Source organism: Salvelinus namaycush, chromosome 21, assembly GCF_016432855.1.
Source record: "Salvelinus namaycush isolate Seneca chromosome 21, SaNama_1.0, whole genome shotgun sequence".
NCBI classification, from domain to species: domain Eukaryota; kingdom Metazoa; phylum Chordata; class Actinopteri; order Salmoniformes; family Salmonidae; genus Salvelinus; species Salvelinus namaycush.
Window position 1 is genome coordinate 49,836,820 of NC_052327.1, and position 16,388 is coordinate 49,853,207.

General features: G+C 46.3%; 1 protein-coding gene across 2 annotated transcripts in view; it reads left to right on the forward strand.

Moving 5' to 3' along the window:
• The window catches only part of nptna (neuroplastin a), a 56,023-nt gene that overhangs the window by 22,804 nt on the left and 16,831 nt on the right, over positions 1–16,388 (forward strand). For both annotated transcript variants that reach the window (XM_039017836.1, XM_039017837.1), the window contains exons 2-5: positions 1,702–1,876; positions 3,551–3,645; positions 8,492–8,625; positions 15,382–15,655. In XM_039017836.1, the coding sequence (XP_038873764.1) occupies positions 1,702–1,876; positions 3,551–3,645; positions 8,492–8,625; positions 15,382–15,655 (678 nt within the window). The remainder of the gene's footprint in view (positions 1–1,701; positions 1,877–3,550; positions 3,646–8,491; positions 8,626–15,381; positions 15,656–16,388) is intronic.

Here is a 16,388-nt window from a genome sequence, read left to right on the forward strand (position 1 = left end):
TACTTGACAATGTTAACTCTACAAGCTTCTAAGCTGAATTCCTGAATGCCTATGAAATCATTGGAGGTATAGGCCTGGGCCATTTATAGACATCCAGAGTGTATGTGTATATGTACGGATCTGGTATGGGAAAGTACTAATAAAGATTTAGGATCTGAATTTGATCACCCTGTTGCAGGAGAACTTTCCGGAACTGCAGGACATTTAAAACTTGTAGTGTTTTTGAGGTTTAAAAAGGCTTCTGAAGTTTGTAATTTCCACTGTGACATTTTTTACTTGATTTTCCCTTAAGAAAAAAATTATTAACCCACTACAAAAATGTCCAATAATTATTATCCACATAATAATTCACATTTCCTGTTGCTACAGGATTATTTTCCTGCTGTGGCAAACTGGCTCAAATTAAGATCCTACATCTGTTTATAGCCTACTCATTATGCTTGTCCAGCGTGAACTACAGGGTCCTTTAGTAGTATGAGGTAAGTATGTATGTGCATAATGTACTGATAATTGTTTGAAAACTAACATTTTGTATTCAATCGCAAGAATATTGATACAGAAAAGCTCAGCAGATGTATCATCACACAGTCGTAACATTTCCTGTGGTTATCTATGTTCTTTCTAATCAGCGTTCTATGCCAATATATGAAGTGTTTGTTCACATCGTCCCGACGCACCACCTCAAACCCACACAGGTTAGAATACTAAGAGAGAACATCACCCAGTTGTCACAACACAGGTTAGAATACTAAGATAGAACATCACCCAGCTGTCACAACACAGGTTAGAATACTAAGAGAGAACATCACCCAGCTGTCACAACACAGGTTAGAATACTAAGAGAGAACATCACCCAGTTGTCACAACACAGGTTAGAATACTAAGAGAGACCATCACCCAGTTGTCACAACACAGGTTAGAATATTAAGAGAGAACATCACCCAGTTGTCACAACACAGGTTAGAATATTAAGAGAGAACATCACCCAGTTGTCACAACACAGGTTAGAATACTAAGAGAGAACATCACCCAGCTGTCACAACACAGGTTAGAATACTAAGAGAGAACATCACCCAGCTGTCACAACACAGGTTAGAATACTAAGAGAGAACATCACCCAGCTGTCACAACACAGGTTAGAATACTAAGAGAGAACATCACCCAGCTGTCACAACACAGGTTAGAATACTAAGAGAGAACATCACCCAGTTGTCACAACACAGGTTAGAATACTAAGACAGAACATCACCCAGTTGTCACAACACAGGTTAGAATACTAAGAGAGAACATCACCCAGCTGTCACAACACAAGCCTGTGTGATGTCTCTATCAGGGCTGGGGGTCAATTCCATTTAAATTCAGTCAATTCGGGAAGGACACTGAAATTCCAATTGAATTGTCCTCATTGCTTTTTAAGTGATTTTAAATTATCTACATTGAAAAAGAGAAAAAGAAGAAGAAACCATTTGAGGTGGAATTGACCCCGACTGATTTGAAATGGAACTGACCCCGACTGATTTGAAATGGAACTGACCCCAACCCCGATGTCTTATTGGTGTTTCAGAACCTTCTCTCCACTGAAATTCTAATTCCAATTCCCCTCATTGTTTTTCAAGGAATTGGTTTATTTCCAGTTTATTTCCTGAATTGACTGTATTGAAATGGAATTGACTATTGGAAGTGTCTTATTGGTTGTTTCAGAGCCGTCAATCGACTCGTCGGACCATATCACGCTGCCAGTTGGTCACCACAGCCTGCCCCTCACCCTGCAGTGCAACCTAACTTCAGCCCACAGCACCCACACCGAGAGCTTCTGGATGAAGAATGGGGAGGAGATCAAAGAGACCCGTGGACAGAGGGCCAACACCGAGTACTAGTATGTCCCCATCTAACACCCAGAACCCTGGCCCTAACCTTCACCAATCCCATCAACCCGAACCCCATCTAACACCCAGAACCCTGGCCCTAACCTTAACCAATCCCATCAACCCGAACCCCATCTAACACCCAGAACCCTGGCCCTAACCTTCACCAATCCCATCAACCCGAACCTCGTCTACACTCCGTGTCCTCCTTTTTCCTGAAGTTTACACTTGTACAATCTGCCCTACACTTGTACAATCTGCCCTACACATATACAATCTGCCCTACAGATATACAATCTGCCCTACACATATACAATCTGCCCTACAGATATACAATCTGCCCTACACTTATACAATCTGCCCTACACATATACAATCTGCCCTAAAGATACAAAATCATTGGATTGTATATGTGTTGGGCTAAATTGGGAGATCTCCATTTCTGCCAATTGTTTACATGTATTGAAAGCAATAACTCCACTCTACTTTGAACATGTCATGACACTAGGACCAAGAATATTTATTCAGAATACGTTTTATAATTGTATGTTCATTAATGTGAAAACCTGGATGATCTGTTTTAGAGATACGAGGTTTTCATCAGACAGCGACGATAATTGTTTCCTTGCACATTTCCAAAAAAAGGAGTGATTATTGGGACGCAGGCAATGCTTCTGACGTCAGAGGCACTTAGAATTAAACAGTGTAGAACTAAACACAGTAGAACTAAATACTGTAGAACTAATTGCTGTAGAGCACAACACTGTAGAACTGAACACTGTAGAACTGAACACTGTAGAACTGAACACTGTAGAACATAACACTGTAGAACATAACACTGTAGAACTGAACACTGTAGAACTGAACACTGTAGAACATAACACTGTAGAACTAATTGCTGTAGAACACAACACTAGAACTGAACACTGTAGAACAGAACACTGTAGAACTAATTGCTGTAGAACTGAACACCGTAGAACTAAATACTGTAGAACAGAACACTGTAGAACTAAATACTGTAGAACTGAACACTGTAGAACAGAACACTGTATAACTAAATACTGTAGAACTGAACACTGTAGAACTAATTGCTGTAGAACTGAACACCGTAGAACTAAATACTGTAGAACAGAACACTGTAGAACTAAATACTGTAGAACTGAACACTGTAGAACTAAATACTGTAGAACTGAACACAGTAGAACTAAATACTGTAGAACAAAATACTGTAGAACAGAACACTGTAGAACTAAATACTGTAGAACTGAACACAGTGGAACTAAATACTGTAGAACTGAACACAGTAGAACTAAATACTGTAGAACAAAATACTGTAGAACTGAACACAGTAGAACTGAACACAGTAGAACAGAACACTGTAGAACTAAATACTGTAGAACTGAACACAGTAGAACTAAATACTGTAGAACAAAATACTGTAGAACAGAACACTGTAGAACTAAATACTGTAGAACTGAACACAGTGGAACTAAATACTGTAGAACTGAACACAGTAGAACTAAATACTGTAGAACAAAATACTGTAGAACAGAACACTGTAGAACTAAATACTGTAGAACTGAACACAGTAGAACTAAATACTGTAGAACTAAACACTGTAGAACTTAACACTGTTCAGATTAGAGGATTGATTGTCTTGTGGTGTTTGTTTTGTGTAAATACAGCCTGAAGAAGCCCAGAGGAGAGGATGCAGGGGAGTACATGTGTGTCTACACCTTTAATATGGCTCCGCCTGCTAACGCCACCATCGAGATTAAAGGTACAGTACGACTCCCACCCACCAGTGTTGAATAGTAATGACTATGATTGATTCTAGACTGATGAATCATTCACATGAATCATTCACATGAATCATTCAAGGATGCTATGATGATCTAATAGACTGCCTATGGCCACATGTATGTGTCATCTTCAAACAGCACTGTCATATCGTCCTAGAATTAACACCTTCGATAGGACCCCCCCTGCCTACACACCACTGAGATGAAAAGAACGACTCCAAACCAGTGGTGAATGGTAATGGAAGTACGGATTTGATACTGCCCTTTGATATGACACAGTAGAGGCCCTTTGATATGACACAGTAGAGGCCCTTCGATATGACACAGTAGAGGCCCTTTGATATGACACAGTAGAGGCCCTTTGATATGACACAGTAGAGGCCCTTCGATATGACACAGTAGAGGCCCTTTGATATGACACAGTAGAGGCCCTTTGATATGACACAGTAGAGGCCCTTTGATATGACACAATAGAGGCCCTTTGATATGACACAGTAGAGGCCCTTCGATATGACACAGTAGAGGCCCTTCTATATGACACAGAAGAGGCCCTTCTATATGACACAGTAGAGGCCCTTCTATATGACACAGTAGAGGCCCTTTGATATGACACAGTAGAGGCCCTTCTATATGACACAATAGAGGCCCTTCTATATGACACAATAGAGGCCCTTTGATATGACACAGTAGAGACCCTTGGATATGACACAGTAGAGACCCTTGGATATGACACAGTAGAGGCCCTTTGATATGACACAGTAGAGGCCCTTCTATATGACACAGTAGAGGCCCTTCTATATGACACAGTAGAGGCCCTTCTATATGACACAGTAGAGGCCCTTCTATATGACACAGTAGAGGCCCTTCTATATGACACAGTAGAGGCCCTTCTATATGACACAGTAGAGGCCCTTCGATATGACACAGTAGAGGCCCTTCTATATGACACAGTAGAGGCCCTTCGATATGACACAGTAGAGGCCCTTCGATATGACACAGTAGAGGCCCTTCGATATGCCCTCCTTCTGCCAAAGACTCCATCAAGATTAAAGGTAGACTACAGCAGGCTACGACTCCCAACCAGTGTTGAATATCTACTGTTGTTGTTTTGAGATGACACATTAACCTATCTACCACATAAGCCTTTGACCTCTTTGGTCTGTCATGTGAATGCCCTTGTAGTGATCTGAATTGAAATGTCCCTGCGTTCCAAATGGCAGCCTATCTACAGTTTCTATCTAACCAGTAGAGGGACAGCTCAGCGGTAGCAGATGGTGGCTGGTCTGTCTGTCTGTCTGATTGGAGGATTACTGTAAGGCTTTATCCATCCACTCTGCATCAGAATCAGAGAATCATCCCTAGCATCATCCCTAGCTTGTTTCACTGGCAGTAACCAAAAGGTAATTGGTTTGAATCCCCGAGCCAACTATGTGATAATAATCTGTCGATGTGCCCTTGAGCAAGCCACTTAACCCTAATTGCTCCCGTAAGTCTCTCTGGATAAGAGCGTCTGCTAAATGACAAAAATGTAAAACAATGTAACTGATAAATGGATGCCACAATATGTATTTATTCACAGAGTGATTTCAGAGCAGAGTAGTAATCCCTTTACACATGTTACTAGTATCAAGGTGGTTAACTCTCACTGAAACTGAACTGTATTCTGTATACGATAACTGTAGTCTGTATACAATAACTGTATTCTGTAATCAATTACTGTATTCTGTATACCACAACTGTATTCTGTAATCAATTACTGTATTCTGTAATCAATTACTGTATTCTGTAATCAATTACTGTATTCTGTAATCAATTACTGTATTCTGTAATCAATTACTGTATTCTGTAATCAATTACTGTATTCTGTATACGATAACTGTAGTCTGTATACAATAACTGTATTCTGTAATCAATAACTGTATTCCGTAATCAATTACTGTATTCTGTATATGATAACTGTAGTCTGTATACAATAACCGTAGTCTGTATACAACACAAAGTGATAACAGAGAGTGTACGTCTGCAAGATCGTGCCAAGGCTGATCATTACACTAAGGCAGTGGTATTCACAGTCGAGTTGCAACCTCTAGTGGGGTCACGGGGGAATTGCAGTGGGGTCAGAAAATGATATATATATACAGTAATCCCTCGTTTATCGCGGGGGTTACGTTCCGAAAATGACCCGCGATAAGTGAAATCCGCGAAATAGAAAACTTTTTTTTTTTTTTTACAATTAGCAACTATTACATGTATACAAATACAGTGACTCACGTGTAGGCCGTTTCACTGCTCTTCAGACTGGGCCGCTGCATCCTGACTGCGCTCTGCAGTGTTCTCTTCTTCTGAAGCCCGCGGTTCTTTATGTAACGAACGGAAGATTCATTGATTCCGTAATGGCGAGCAACGGCTGCATAGCTTTTACCTTCCCTTAGCATGTCCAGAAGTTTAACTTTATCTGAGATAGGTAGCATCTTCCGCCGTTTGGGCCCATCCGCAGGTGCTTTTGTCGGTCCAGGCCGTTTCGTCGACATTATGGGTTTAGGAGATGTTCGAAATTACAAGATAATTTGGCCAACTTAATGTAAATTTGCCAAGCTGTTTTATGTACGTACACATAACTGCACGAGACGACAAAATGATAGCACAATTCGTAGCATGTTTTGATACAAGAAGCGGGAGTGAGTTTTTAGCGAATCAGAATGCAGAGCACAATGCACCAAAAAAAAAAAAAAATGCATTATGAAAATCCGCGAAATAGCGAATCCGCGATAAGTGAACCGCGAAGTGGCGAGGGATCACTGTATAACAAACCCCAAACCCCAAGTGTACAGATTATTGTATGGGACAATATACCAACATTTTTGTGAAAGAGAATTTTATTGAGTTTCATCGTTTCTCTTAATTTGTATCTGTTGATGTAAAAATAAAAATGTACTAATTTTAAGGTTGTGTCGTCAGATCTGGGCAACTAACCCAGGAAATACTGTAGGCTTAGTAATGGAATCTCAGCCAAAAATGTTTTATTTGTACTACAGCAAACATGGAGAACATACTCAGTGGCCGGTTTATTAGGTACACCCTAGTACCGTGTCGGACCCGGCTTTGCCTCCAGAACAGCCTGAATTATTCGGGTCATTGATTCTACATGGTGGCGTAAACATTCGTTGCTCAATTCGTATCAATTGATTTTTATCGTTCCACCCACACCAGTACACTACCAGCCTGTATGTACCGTTGACACCAGGCAGGATGGGTCCATGGATTCTTGCTGCTTACGCCAAATCCTGACTCTGCCATCAGCATGATGCAACATGAACCGTGATTCGTCAGACCAGACAATGTTTTTCCACTCCTCAGTTGCCCTGTGTTGGTGGTCTCGTTCTTGTTTCTAGCTGATAGGAGTGGAACCCGGTGTGGTCGTCTGCTGCAACAGCCAATCCCTGACGAGTACCGACGAGTTGTGCGTTCCCGAGACGCCGTTCTGCACACCACTGTTCTACTGCGCTGTTATTGGTCCGTTTGTAGACGGGCCTGTTAGCGTGCACCGTTCTTGCCATTCTCCTTCGACCTCTCTCATCAACGAGCTGTTGTCGTCCACAGGACTGCCGCAGACTGGATGTTTTGTGTTCGTCTCACCGTTCTCTGTAAACCCTTAGACACTGTCGTGTGTGAAAAGCCCAGGAGTCCGTTTCGGAGATACTGGAACCGGTGCGCCTGGAACCAACAATCATACCACGCTCATAGCCACTTACATCACTCGTTTTGCACCGTTATAACGTTCAATCAAACAGTAACTGGATGCCTGTCTGCCTGCTTTTATATAGCAAGCAACGGCCACGTGACTCACTGTCTGTAGGAGCAATCCATTTTCGTGAACATGGAGGTGTACCTAATAATCTGTCCTGTGAATGTATATATCTAAATAGGGCACTCCATAGGTTCAGTTTACTTCCTGTATTGACAGAATTCAAAATGGAATTGACCCCAACCCTGATGTTAACACACCATGAGACTTTATTATGAGATAACGTTGTATTATTAGTAAAACTGTCATTGCTTTCATTGGGTGCCTTCCCAGTGGCACCCTATTCCCTATATAGTGCACTATACCTCCGCAGTAGCACCCTATTCCCTATCCAGTGGCACCCTATTCCCTATATAGTGCACTATACCTCTGCAGTAGCACCCTATTCCCTATATAGTGCACTATACCTCTGCAGTAGCACCCTATTCCCTATATAGTGCACTATACCTCCGCAGTGGCACCCTATTCCCTATATAGAGCACTACTTTTAACCGGGGCCCATAAAGTAGTGCACTGTATAAGGAAAGGGGTGCTATTTGGAATAAAAGCACTAAAAGCATTATTATAAACTGCGTGATTCGAGCCCTGAATGCTGATTGGCTGACAGCCATGGTATATCAGACTGTATACCATGGGTATGACAAAACATGTATTTTTGCTACTCTAATTACATTGGTAACCAGTTTATAAAAGCAATAAGGCACTCCAGGGGTTTGTGGTATACAGCCAATATACCACACCCCCTCGTGCCTTATTGCCAAATTATGTGATAACATTGTAGTAATAGTAAAACTGGCATTGCCTTCATTCTGTGCATTTCAAATGGTACCCTATTCCCTACATATTGCACTACTTTTGACCAGAGAGCCCTGTGGGCCCTTTTCAAAATAAATACACCATTTAGAACACTAGCCCTGAGAGTTTTTTATGTGATAACATACATTATTATTAGTAAAAGTTATCATTGCATTCCTTGTTTTTGATTTAATTTGTTCTGATTGGTTGTGCCCTCATTCCAGCTGGTCCTGACATCACAGGCCACAAGCGTAGTGACAATAAGAACGAGGGCCAGAAGGCCCTGCTCTACTGTAAGGCCACTGGCTACCCCTACCCTATCTGGACCTGGCACAAACTGGACAATGGGTTCTACATGGTATGTCTTGTTGTTGCGGTCTGTGGTGGTTGTGGATGTGGTGGTGGTGGTTGTAGTGGTGGTGGTGGTTGTGGTGGTTGTGGTGGTGGTTGTGGTGGTGGTTGTGGTGGTTGTGGATGTGGTGGTGGTTGTTGTGGTGATGATGGTGTGGTTGTGGTGCTGGTGGTGTGGATGTGGTGGTTGTGGTGGTGGTAGTTGTGGTGGTGGTGGTGGTGGTGGTGGTGGTGGTGGTGGTGGTGGTGATGGTGTGGATGTGAATGTGGTGGTTATAGTGGTGGTTGTGGTAGTTGTGGTTGTGATGGTGGTTGTGGTGGTTGTGGTGGTGGTTGTTGTGGATGTGGTGGTGGTGGATGTGGTGGTTGTGGTGGTGGTAGTTGTGGTGGTGGTTGTTGTGGTGATGGTGTGGATGTGAATGTGGTGGTTGTGGTAGATGTGGTGGTGGTTGTGGTGGTGGTTGTTGTGGTGGTGGTGGTGGATGTGGTGGTGGTGGTTGTGGTAGTTGTGGTTGTGATGGTGGTTGTGGTGGTTGTGGTGGTGGTTGTTGTGGTTGTGGATGTGGTAGTTGTGGTGGTGGTGGTGGTGGATATGGTGGTTTTTGTGGTGGTGGTTGTGGTGGTGGTGGTGGTGGTGGTTGTTGTGGTTGTGGTGGTGGTTGTGGTGGTTGTGGTGGTTGTTGTGGTGGTGGTTGTTGTTGTGAATGTGGTGGTGGTGGTGATTGTGGTTGTTGTGGATGTGGTGGTGGTGGTGGTGGTTGTTGTGGATGTGGTGGTGGTGGTGGTGGATGTTGTGGTGGTGGTGGTGGATGTGAATGTGGTGGTTATAGTGGTGGTTGTGGTAGTTGTGGTTGTGATGGTGGTTGTGGTGGTTGTGGTGGTGGTTGTTGTGGATGTTGTGGTGGTGGTGGTGGATATGGTGGTTGTGGTGGTGGTAGTTGTGGTGGTGGTTGTGGTGGTTGTTGTGGTGGTGGTGGTGGATGTGGTGGTTGTGGTGGTGGTAGTTGTGGTTGTGGTGGTGGTTGTTGTGGTGATGGTGTGGATGTGAATGTGGTGGTTATAGTGGTGGTTGTGGTAGATGTGGTGGTGGTTGTGGTGGTGGTTGTTGTGGTGGTGGTTGTGGTGGTGGTGGTTGTGGTAGTTGTGGTTGTGATGGTGGTTGTGGTGGTTGTGGATGTGGTAGTTGTGGATGTGGTGGTGGTGGTGGTGGATATGGTGGTTTTTGTGGTGGTGGTGATTGTGGTTGTTGTGGATGTGGTGGTGGTGGTGGTTGTTGTGGTGGTGGTTGTGGTGGTTGTTGTGGTGGTGGTGGTTGTGGTGGTTGTTGTGGTGGTGGTTGTGGTGGTGGTTGTTGTGGATGTGGTGGTTGTGGTGGTGGTTGTTGTGGATGTGGTTGTGGTGGTGGTTGTGGTGGTTGTTGTGGTGGTGGTTGTGGTGGTGGTTGTGGTGGTGGTTGTGGTGGTTGTTGTGGTGGTGGTTGTGGTGGTGGTTGTTGTGGATGTGGTGGTTGTGGTGGTGGTTGTTGTGGATATGGTGGTTTTTGTGGTGGTGGTTGTGGTGGTGGTGGTGGTGGTGGTTGTTGTGGATATGGTGGTTTTTGTGGTGGTGGTTGTGGTGGTTGTTGTGGATGTGGTTGTTGTGGATGTGGTGGTGGTTGTTGTGGATGTGGTGGTGGTGGTTATGGTGGTTGTGGTGGTTGTGGTTATGGTGGTGGTGGATATGGTGGTGGTTGTGGTGGTGGTTGTTATGGATGTGAATGTGGTAGTTGTGGTTGTGGTGGTGGTTGTTGTGGATGTGGTAGTTGTGGTAGTTGAGGTGGTGGTGGTTGTGGATGTGGTGGTGGTGGTGGTTGTAGTGGTGGTGGTGGTTGTGGTGGTTGTGAATGTGGTGGTTGTGGTGGTGGTTGTGGTGGTGGTTGTGGTGGTGGTGGTTGTTGTGATGGTGGTTGTTGTGGTGGTTGTGGTTGTGGATGTGGTGGTTGTTGTGGTGGTTGTGGTGATGATGGTGTGGATGTGGTGGTTGTGGTGGTGGTAGTTGTGGTTGTGGTGGTGGTGGTGGTGGTGGTTGTGGTTGTTGTGGTGATGGTGTGGATGTGAATGTGGTGGTTATAGTGGTGGTTGTGGTGGTTGTTGTGGTGGTGGTTGTGGATGTGGTGTTGGTTGTTGTGGTGGTGGTGGTGGATGTGGTGGTTGTGGTGGTGGTAGTTGTGGTGGTGGTGGTGGTTGTGGTGGTGGTTGTTGTGGTGGTGGTGGATATGGTGGTGGTTGTTGTGGTGGTGGTTGTGGTGGTGGTGGTGGTTGTTGTGGTGGTTGTGGTGGTTGTGGTTGTTGTTGTGGATGTGGTGGTGGTTGTGGTGGATGTGGTGGTGGTTGTGGTGGTTGTTGTGGATGTGGTGGTGGTTGTGGTGGTGTTTTTTGTGGATGTGGTGGTGGTTGTGGTGGTGATGTCGATGTGGTGGTTGTTGTGGATGTGGTTGTTGTGGATGTGGTGGTGGTTGTTGTGGATGTGGTGGTGGTGGTTATGGTGGTTGTGGTGGTTGTGGTTATGGTGGTGGTGGATATGGTGGTGGTTGTGGTGGTGGTTGTTATGGATGTGAATGTGGTGGTTGTGGTAGTTGTGGTAGTTTAGGTGGTGGTGGTTGTGGATGTGGTGGTGGTGGTGGTGGTGGTTGTGGTGGTTGTGGTGGTGGTTGTGGTGGTGGTTGTGGATGTGGTGGTTGTTGTGATGGTGGTTGTGGATGTGGTACTTGTGGATGTGGTGCTGGTGGTGGTGGATATGGTGTTTTTTGTGGTGGTGGCTGTGGTGGTGGTTGTTGTGATGGTGGTTGTGGATATGGTGGTGGTGTTTGTGAATGTGGTGATGGTGGATATGGTGGTTTTTGTGGTGGTGGTGGTTGTGGTGGATGTGGTGGTGGTGGTTGTGGTGGTTGTTGTTGTGGTTGTGGTGGTGGTTGTGGTGGTGGTTGTGGTGGTTGTTGTGGTGGTGGTGGATGTGGTGGTGGTGGTTGTTGTTGTGGTGGTTGTTGTGGTGGTTGTTGTGGTGGTGGTTGTTGTGGTGGTGGTGGTGGTTGTTGTGGTGGTGGTGGTTGTGGTGGTGGTTGTGGTGGTGGTTGTTGTGGATGTGGTGGTGGTGGTTGTGGTGGTGGTTGTTGTGGATGTGGTGGTGGTGGTTGTTGTGGTGGTGGTGGTTGTTGTGGTGGTGGTTGTGGTGGTGGTGGTGTGGGTGGATGTGGTGGTGGTTGTTTTGGTGGTTGTTGTGGTGGTGTTTGTGGTGGTTGTGGATGTGGTAGTTGTGGATGTGGTGGTTGTGAATGTGGTGGTTGTGGTGGTTGTTAATGTGGTGGTTGTGGTGGTTGTGAATGTGGTGGTTGTGGTGGTTGTGGTGGTGGTGGTGGTTGTTGTGGATGTGGTGGTGGTTGTGGTGGTGGTGGTTTTTGTGGATGTGGTGGTGATGTGGTGGTTGTTGTGGTGGTTATTGTGGATATGGTGGTGGTTGTGGATGTGGTGGTTGTGGTGGTGGTTGTGGTGGTTGTTGTGGTGGTGGTGGTTGTTGTGGATGTGGTGGTGGTTGTGGTGGTGGTGGTTTTTGTGGATGTGGTGGTGATGTGGTGGTTGTTGTGGTGGTTATTGTGGATATGGTGGTGGTTGTGGATGTGGTGGTGGTGGTTGTGGTGGATGTGGTGGTGGTTGTGGTGGTGGTTGTGGATGTGGTGGTGGTGGTGGTGGTGATGGTGTTGATGTGGTGGTTGTGCTTGTGGTGGTGGTGGTTGCGGATGTGGTTGTTGTGGATGTGGTGGTGGTTGTTGTGGATGTGGTGGTGGTTGTGGTGGTGGTGGTTGTCGTTGTGGCTGTTGTGGTGGTGGTGGTTATGGTGGTGGTGGATATGGTGGTGGTTTGTTATGGATGTGAATGTGGTGGTTGTGGTAGTTGTGGTTGTGGTGGTGGTTGTTGTGGATGTGGTAGTTGTGGTAGTTGAGGTGGTGGTGGTTGTGGATGTGGTGGTGGTGGTTGTTATGGTGGTTGTGGTGGTTGTTGTGGTGGTGGTTGTGGTGGTGGATGTGGTGGTGGTGGATGTGGTGGTGGTTGTTTTGGTGGTTGTTGTGGTGGTGTTTGTGGTGGTTGTGGATGTGGTAGTTGTGGATGTGGTGGTTGTGAATGTGGTGGTTGTGGTGGTTGTTAATGTGGTGGTTGTGGTGGTTGTGAATGTGGTGGTTGTGGTGGTTGTGGTGGTTGTGGTGGTTGTGGTGGTGGTGGTTGTTGTGGTGGTGGTTGTGGTGGTGGTTGTTGTGGTTGTGGTGGTGTTGTGGATGTGGCTGTTGTGGATGTGGTGGTGGTTGTTGTGGTGGTTGTGGTGGTGGTTGTGGTGATTGTGGTTGTGGTGGTTGTGGTGGTTGTTAATATGGTGGTTGTGGTTGTGGTGGTGGTTGTGGTGGTTGTGGTGGTGGTGGTTGTTGTGGATGTGGTGGTGGTGATTGTGGTGGTGGTTGTTGTGGTGGTTGTGGTGGTGGTTGTGGTGATTGTGGTTGTGGTGGTTGTGGTGGTTGTTAATGTGGTGGTTGTGGTTGTGGTGGTGGTTGTGGTGATTGTGGTTGTGGTGGTTGTTGTGGTTGTGGTGGTGGTTGTGGTGGTTGTTGTGGTGGTGGTTGTTGTGGTGGTTGTTGTGGTGGTGGTTGTTGTGGTTGTGGTGGTGGTTGTTGTGGATGTGGCTGTTGTGGATGTGGTGGTTATTGCTTGTGGTGGTGGTTGTGGTTGTGGTGGTGGTTGTGGTTGTGGTGGTGGATGTGGTGGTTGTTGTGGTTGTGGTTGTGGTGGTGGTTGTGGTTGTGGTTGTGGATGTGGTGGTTGTTGTGGTTGTGGTGGATGTGGTGGTTGTGGTGGATGTGGTGGTTGTTGTGGTGGTGGTTGTGGATGTGGTGGTGATGTGGTGGTTGTTGTGGATGTGGTGGTGGTGATTGTGGTTGTTGTGGATGTGGATGTGGTGGTGGTGGTGGTGGTGGTGGTGGTAGTGGTTGTTGTGGTGGTTATTGTGGATGTGGTGGTTGTGGTGGTTGTGGTGGTGGTGGTGGTGGTTGTTGTGGTGGTGGTTGTTGTGGTGGTTATTGTGGATGTGGTGGTTGTGGTGGTTGTGGTGGTGGTGGTGGTTGTTGTGGTGGTTGTGGTGGTGGTTATTGTGGATGTGGTGGTTGTGGTGGTTGTGGATGTGGTGGTTGTGCTTGTGGTGGTGGTGGTTGTGGTGGTGGTGGTGGTTGTGGTGGTGGTGGATTGGTGGTTGTGGTGTTTGGTTATGTGGTGGTGGATATGGTGGTGGTTGTGATGGTGGTTTGTTATGGATGTGAATGTGGTGGTTGTGGTAGTTGTGGTTGTGGTGGTGGTTGTTGTGGTTGTGGTGGTGGTTGTTGTGGTGGTTGTTGTGGTGGTGTTTGTGGATGTGGTAGTTGTGGTGGTAGTTGTGGTAGTTGAGGTGGTGGTGGTTGTGGATGTGGTGGTGGTTGTGGTGGTGGTTGTGGTGGTGGTTGTTGTGGTTGTGATTGTGGTTGTTGTGGTGGTTGTGGTGGTTGTTGTGGTGGTGGTTGTTGTGGTGGTGGTTGTTGTGGTGGTGGTGGAGTTTGTGGCGGTTGTTGTGGCGGTTGTTGTGGTGGTTGTTGTGGTGGATGTGGTGGTTGTGGTAGTGGTGGTTGTGGTGGTTGTTGTGGTTGTGATTGTGGTTGTTGTGGTGGTTGTGGTGGTTGTTGTGGTGGTTGTGGTCGTGGTGGTGGTTGTGGTTGTGGTGGTTGTTGTGGTTGTGGTGGTGGTTGTGGTTGTTGTGGATGTGGTGGTGGTGGTTGTGGTGGTGGTTGTTGTGGATGTGGTGGTGGTGGATGTGGTAGTTGTGGATGTGGTGGTTGTGGATATGGTGGTTTTTGTGGTGGTGGTTGTGGTGGTGGTTGTTGTGATGGTGGTTGTGGATGTGGTGGTGGTGGTTGTGGATGTGGTGATGGTGGATATGGTGGTTTTTGTGGTGGTGGTTGTGGTGGTTGTTGTGGTGGTGGTTGTTGTGATGGTGGTTGTGGATGTGGTGATGGTGGATATGGTGGTTTTTGTGGTGGTGGATATGGTGGTGGTTGTGGTGGTTGTGGATGTGGTGGTTGTGGTGGATGTGGTGGATGTGGTGGTTGTGGTGGATGTGGTGGTTGTGGTGGTTGTGGTGGTGGTGGTGGTTGTTGTGGTTGTGGTGGTGGTTGTGGTGGTTGTTGTGGTTGTGGATGTGGTGGTGGTGGTTGTGGTGGTGGTTGTTGTGAATGTGGTGGTTGTAGTAGTGGTGGTTGTGGTGGTGGTTGTGGTGGTGGTTGTGGATGTGGTGATGGTTGTTGTGGATGTGGTGGTGGTGATTGTGGTTGTGGTGGTGGTTGTGGTGGTGGTTGTGGTGGTGGTTGTGGATGTGGTGATGGTTGTTGTGGATGTGGTGGTGGTGATTGTGGTTGTGGTTGTGGTGGTGGTTGTGGATGTGGTGATGGTTGTGGTGGTGGTTGTGGTGGTGGTTGTGGATGTGGTGATGGTTGTTGTGGTTGTGGTGGTGGTTGTGGTGGTGGTTGTGGTGGTGGTTGTGGATGTGGTGATGGTTGTTGTGGATGTGGTGGTGGTTGTGGTTGTGGTTGTAGTTGTGGTTTTTCTTTTCCCAGAACATTGGCACACATGCGCACACATACCATAATCACTTCTCTCATTTTCTCTCCGCCCTTCCACCCTTGTCTTTCTCTTCTCCCCCTCCTCCCTCTTCCCCCCAGGACATTGAAAACTCCTCCGGCCGTTTCTTCATTAACAACAAAGACAACTACACTGAGCTGAGCATCATCAACCTGGACATCGTCTCCGACCCGGGGGAGTATCAGTGCAACGCCAGCAATGTGATCGGCACGTCGTCCGTGGTGTCTGTGCTGCGGGTCCGGAGCTACCTGGCCTGGCTTTGGCCTCTGCTGGGCGTCCTGGCCGAGGTCATCATCCTGGTCGTCATCATCGTGGTCTATGAGAAACGCAAGAAGCCAGACGACATACAAGACGGTGAGTCAGGAGTCTGAGACCATATCAGTCATGGCGGCCATTTTGATTTGTGGTTTGTTCTCATTTTGATGTTTTTATTTGTTTTTGTGGTCAAGTATAGTTTGCAGATAGCCCTTTTCAAATAATTCATTGTTTTCAAAGTGGAAGAAAACAATAGTCGACGTTCTTCAATGCTGCAGATATTACTACATTTTTAAAACATACTGTAGTTCTCTCTGTATATATGAATATCCTTCCCAATCAGCTGTTAACCTAACAACCAGTGATGTAGTGGAGGGCTAACCCAAGTAATCTTAGTTTACCCACAGCGTTCAGGGTTTACCCTCCTATTAACCCACAGTGATCAGGGTTTACCCGCATATTAACCCACAGGGATCAGGGTTTCCTCTCCTATTAACCTACAGTGATCAAGGGTTACTCTCTTATTAACCCACAGTGATCAGGGTTTACTCTCCTATTAACCCACAGTGATCAGGGTTTACCCTCATATTAACCCACAGTGATCAGGGTTTACTCTCCTATTAACCCACAGTGATCAGGGTTTACTCTCCTATTAACCCACAGTGATCAGGGTTTACCCTACTATTTAACCCACAGCGTTCAGGGTTTGCCCTACTATTAACCCACAGTGATCAGGGTTTACTCTCATCTTAACCCACAGTGATAAGGGTTTACTCTCCTATTAACCCACAGTGTTCAGGGTTTACCCTACTATTAACCCACGGTGTTCAGG